Source organism: Phaethon lepturus, unplaced genomic scaffold (genome assembly GCF_000687285.1).
Source record: "Phaethon lepturus isolate BGI_N335 unplaced genomic scaffold, ASM68728v1 C14070059, whole genome shotgun sequence".
NCBI classification, from domain to species: domain Eukaryota; kingdom Metazoa; phylum Chordata; class Aves; order Phaethontiformes; family Phaethontidae; genus Phaethon; species Phaethon lepturus.
This window is the reverse complement of record NW_010576284.1, coordinates 1-5,970: the sequence shown is the minus strand read 5'-3', so window position 1 is coordinate 5,970 and position 5,970 is coordinate 1. Positions and strand designations below refer to the sequence as shown.

General features: G+C 41.4%; 1 protein-coding gene across 1 annotated transcript; it reads right to left on the bottom strand.

Moving 5' to 3' along the window:
- Positions 1-450: 450 nt before the first annotated feature.
- LOC104627428 (mediator of RNA polymerase II transcription subunit 12-like protein) lies at positions 451-5,702 on the bottom strand (the record flags this gene model as incomplete). Its single annotated transcript, XM_010295681.1, has 5 exons — positions 451-668; positions 1,841-1,919; positions 3,044-3,406; positions 4,903-5,064; positions 5,567-5,702. Coding segments are annotated over 5 exons (958 nt in total), but the record flags the coding sequence as incomplete, so codon positions are not given.
- Positions 5,703-5,970: the final 268 nt, after the last annotated feature.

Genomic DNA, 5,970 nt, shown 5'->3' with positions numbered 1-5,970 from the left:
CAAAAAAGTTAGGAGAAGAAATACCAGCTATTTCCAGAGAACACGGGCATCTGTGTGCACTCATGTATGGAAATGGCTCCTGCTGGACTTCCTGGATTTTTAATTGTGAAGAGCATTGCTGTGCCTCTGCTGCTTATTTGTAGTTTGATGGTACACAGCACCATGCAATTCCAGTAGGAAAGCCTCTGTGATACAACAGGGAACAAGAATATCATCAAGTAGCAGATGCAAAACCTGATATTATGATACACAGGAAAAATAGAAGGGGCTAAGAGACCGAAGGGCAAATGAAGTTTAAAAGCAGATGGCCCTGGTTAAGCAATATTTGGGGAATTATTGCAATTGTAAGTATCAGCTGGGTCTCCACTCCGTAAGCCTACGCAGGGCAAGCAGCCCCAATGGAAGGCAAAACCACTGTGTTGCTCTTCAGATCTGGGGGTTTGGACAAACCTGTTGGAGAGACCGTGACTGTGCTTGCTGCCTGAGGAGCCGCTGTTGCTGCTGCTCTTGCTGCAGGAGTTTCATCTGGAGCAACTGCTGCTGTGGCGTGATTGCATGGATCGAGGGGGGCTGCATCACGGTGCCAGAGCGCCGCTGCAGCATGTTCGACAGGGCTTGCTTCGTATTAGTCGGAACAAAGGAGCCTGTCGGATCCAGCCTGGAACCACCTAAAAACCACCCAAAACACAAGTGCGTTCTCTGCCTTCCACAGGAGCGTTGCTGGTACAGATCACTCCTAATTCATCAGCTCCTATTTGGTTAGCTCTGCAACAACAATGCTAAAGTTATCTCTGTAAAGGCAGACAGTGAACTGGATTAAACGAGATTACTGGCCTGAAAAATTAAATGGGCAAAATAACTTTGAACACTACCACTTGTAAATGAGAACAAAAAGTAAAAAGGCTACGGCTGTTGCGTGTTCTGTATCACATAAAAGGCTTGACTACTACTGATGAACAAAAGTTGCATGTCAGATCAAAAGCATGATATGAACAGCTTATTATGTCAAGCCAATTTTATAATGAGATGGCAGTAATTTATGCACTCTATGCTCTTTGAAAAAATCATGTATCTATATGTCAGACTTACGAAGGTAATCTTATACATTTGTTTTTAAAATCGGCATTTCTTTAAACTTTTTAGCCACTGTCTGGTATATTCTGAAGACTTTTACACACTTAAAATTCAGGTCTAGATGTATTTGGAGCTTCAGAAAAACATATTTAGCATGTATAACTGGAACCAAACTTCTAAACTTCTCCTGCATAATATCCAAGGAGGACACAATCGTACTTCTCAAAACATCATAAACTGCTGCCCCCTAGAGCGAGTAAAATAGCTGTGTTAAACTGTGTCCACATTAACTGCAAGAAACAAAACAATCCTACACAAAATTATGCACGTATCACAAATGCTGAAAAAAAGTGAGCCCATGGATTTATTTATTCCATCTAGCAGATGTTAAATTAGCCACCGTGGTTCTTGTTATGAATCACAGAAGAAATAACCCGAAGGTCATTTGTTCCTTTTAATCATCCCTCTCTTATTTAACTCCCCATTGAACTTCTACCAGCTTTCTCATACTATCACCACAAATCCTAGAGTAGGTCATTTTTGCTTATCTACCAAAAAGGTTTAATAGCTTAATAGAGACAGACCTACAACTGATAATAGAAAGCCCTTCAAAGAAAAGGCTAACTAAAGGAATAAAATAAATGGCATCGGCAGACACAACGTGCTTCGGAGAAAGCTAGAAACAAAACGCCATTATAAGAAGTCAATTTTTATCATGCATCAAATAATAAAGCCCCATGCCTGTGAATTCAAAGCTTACACATACCTGGTGGGAGGGGCTGGTTCTGCACAAAGAAGCCAGGCTGCTGCGGCTGTCCCATGATGTTGTAACCCCACAAGGCAGACTGAGGATGGTGTATCATTTGAGAGGAAATCGGTGAATAAGTGGGAGGCACTCTATATAGGTTATTCTGTGGATATTCCTTAAAACATACAGTAAAAGTGAATGTTACTGACATTCCTACCTTACTAACTCATAAATAATGCCAATTTTCCTACTAAATTATTAAAGGACAGAGACAGTTCCCATTGTCATTTGCAATGATGTAAAAAACAGATTAAGTCTCAGGCCGCCCACAGGTAATTAACAACTGCACAGACACCCCATCCATTTTTACCTTATTAGCAAGTTTTTTCTGCAGGCTATAATTAGGTATAGCACAAGGACAGTTTATTGTATCAGTATATAACTAACAGAAGGAACTTAACTGAAACATCAAAAAGGACAGAAAATGATCTTAAAATTACAGCTACTTAAAACGCAACACATTGACAAAGCAGCTGGATGCTGATGGAATAGTATCACATCTACAACATGCACGACTACACAGGCAGCAGGGTGAAGAGGATGTAAACGCCCAGAAGGCTGCTACTGTAAATGTACATTATTATTATTTGGGTGGTGCCAGCCATGTTTTTCAAATCCTTGCTCTAAGTGATTCTTCAGCTTAGGAATAATCATCTTAGGACGAACCACATCTCAAAAACATTAAAACCAAAAGGGAAGGCCTCTCAGAAACCAGAACAAACCGCACAGTAAAGGAGTTTATCTACGTCAAAGAGCTCCTTTCAAACTGGTTTCCATTTGAATGGGACCTGGGTTTGAACCAACATGTTTCCTCTTAACATCATTTGAACAGAAGGAATTTTAGAAGTCGACACAAACAATAACAGATGTACTTTACAGCGAACAAGAGAAAGCATATACAGAACTCAGAATAATATCTAGTAAGATCCAGTCTGGCATATTTTATATAGCATGTAAGGTCCTAAGCACAGTACGTTCCTCTACACTGAGCTCTATTTGACAGAAATCCACCCTCCTGATGATGATCTCCATTCACTCCCTCTATTAGGATCCACTCCTCCAGGTGCAGAACAATTTCTGAAGGTCGCCAAGACAGCACCATGCAACATCAGATGCTTTGGTGAGGTATTTCAAGTTTTGTATGGGGCACCAACTACTTACATCAGCCCTTGAGCTTGATTTTGACTTTCGCTTCCTGCCCTTTGTCTTCTTCTCGTCATCCATGGCAAGTTTTCCCTGATCCGAGAGCTCTCCTGACTTTCTTTCTGGTTCCTGAGAGACAGGTGTGGTGGGCTCTTCCTCCTCCTCCTCTGGAGGAAGGGGCAAGGGCTCGAGGTAGTAACTCCGTGGCTTGGGTTTGGTGTGCGTGTGGTACAGGAGGAGATGTTGCTGCTCCTCATATTTTATCACTTTCCTGTCGACACGAACCGTACCAAACCATGCCCAGGAGAGAGGAGCAGGATTTTTGTGACCTTCAAATAAATCCCAGGGGGACACCTTTTGTTTTGTTGAAACCTGAAGACCCTGTTTCAGAATAAAAGTTAGTATTTTAAGAAAGTTGAACACTAGAGTAGACTACCTGCTTTTGTACATCAGTATTAGAGTCAGAAAAATCCAGTAAGGATTTTTTCCGCTATACAAAATGTACCAAATGCATACCGGTGTGATTTTAACCTCTATCCACAGCTGCCATTACATAAAAGGAATTATATTTTTATAGTATCATTTGCTTATAGCTATGCTAAAAATCTCAAGTTCCATCTATCATATTTTGGAGGAAAAGTCAAATATCTATCAAAAATTGCTAATCTGAGAATACCTTTGCTAAAGTTTACATATTCAAATAAGGTGAGAAAAGCCTAAGCACTGTATCACAAAAAAGTCCTACCCAGCCTGCGGAATAAAAAGCTCTAGCCTAAGTTCTATCCTTCTCTCTTAAATAAATTAACTTTAAATATTATAAGCATCCCTTGTAACGAAACATCCCTTCGTATTCCCAAAAAATCCAAAACAACTAATACACTGCCATGCCCCCCTTTTTTTCCTCTGCCTTTTGTAAGCAGGATCACCCTCCATCTTCCTCACAGCAAGTAACAGGTCAAAAGGTTCCCAGGTCAAATAAGCTCTCAAGTGGAGGATTCTGCTTGAAAAGCAGATACTTTTGTAAGAGCTTCTGCTGTTCAACTGCAAGTTAAATGTAATTTCCTTTTTGGCAACTTTTGTGGAGTTGGCTGGTATCGGTCAAGACCCTAAATTGCAAAATTGAGCAAGCTTATGTCAACGCTCATCGCATTAGCAGTTACAAATTGACCATGTGTTCTGTGGATTTAACAAGGGCGGGCACGCAGCAAACAACGTGACTGAATTTTAAACAAATCAGAAAGTGAAAGGTTACCCAAACTCTCGAATTTGTATGAGTGGCATAAGACTGTTTCCATTAGAGATGCATGTATCTCTAAACCTCTGGGCGTATCTGCAGGTAGCAGTGAATCGTCAGGGAGAGGAGGATGGACTCACTGCCGGTGCTGCTGCAGGGGTGGTGGTGCCGGTCCAGGCCACATTAGGCTGCTCAGACCCGCTCGGCTGGGCTTTAACAACTCCCTGCGTGCCTCTCTAAGCCCCCTCGGCTGGGGGGGCGGTTATTGAAAATGCCTGAGGATTTTCACACGGATGACGCAAACAAGAACTGTGCAAGAATATTTGGAACAGAAATACATTTGCTACCGAAAACCAGCCTGCCATTCGCAACTCTTCTAAAAGGTATTTTCCTACAAGCCTGGCAGTCCTCTCTTCCGGCACCGCGGCTCACAGAAAGCCTACCTGTTCAAAGCAGGGCGCAGTGCTGCGGCTGGAGCTTTAGCGATGACGAAGTGCATTAGACGGCTGTGTTACAGCAGGACAATGCTTTTATGATACTGCATAGAAACACACGCACTGTACAAGCTGTACCTGTTTGCTTGAGTTTCCTATGCTTCAGAAATCATGGAAAAACTGAGGTGAAAGCAAACATTTACTCTTGCCTGTTTCTTATCAATGGAGTCAAATCCTGCAATTTTGTTCCCCTTGGTGTCGATCAAGGATCCCATTGGCTCACAAGTAACAATATCGCACGTCTGCTTTGGCAAAGGGAGCAGCTGGCGAACCTTGTCGATGCTTTCCGACCGCTTGTCTCCCAGCTCTTTCTAGAGAATAAATACATCAATCAGTCAAACAGAAAGGGGGGAAAAAGGAAGAGAAATATTGCACTGCTTTCACTATTAGAAAACGTCCAGTTTCTGGATGAATCATTTCCTTGTACTTTTACTGAATTTAAACAAGTGGCTTTGCAAGGGTTTTTTGTTTTCTTTTCTTTTTCTAAGAATGTAAGTTATATTTTCATCTCTTGTTTAAACGGAACATAGAAAATACGTAATACAAATTTAGAGTCTCAAGCACGCATAAAAGTATCAAACCCTGACTTCCAGGGTCCCTAATTTTAATTTAATACGATGGAAGTCTGTATTCCCACCCCCCCACTCCTGTATTTTTATTTTCTTCTTTTTCTCCTTGTTACCACTAGTGCTACTTTTCAGCCTCTCCTGTTTTTCCAAGAGGCTTTCCCAGAACTAGAAATGACAGGATTAAGAGATGAGCACAGAATGCAATTCAAAAGAAATGCTGAAAATTACAAGACATAACACTTACTTTTAATTTTTTCACTAAATTCATGTAAGCCCTTTTGTTTTCCTCAGGTCCTCCTTGGGAAGCATTTGACAAGTCCGAGGCAAGCGTCCCATTGATGAGGACGCCCAGCATATCGAGCACAGTTGTGAACAATTCGCTGGGAGTAAAGACAAGTATTACCCTGAGGAACTACCAATGGCCAAGACATCCAGGGACAGATATTCACAGCAAAGGCCACAAACACAGCTCTTCAGACACACCAAGTTTTTCAGGGCTTTCTGCATACACGCACATCTCAGCTTACATGCGTAAGCCCCGGTGTATACATGCAGCTGGACCGTCACGACGTACACATGACTCATATTACAAACTTACATAAATTTATATAATTACATAAATATATAAAAATATATTCTTTTATATTA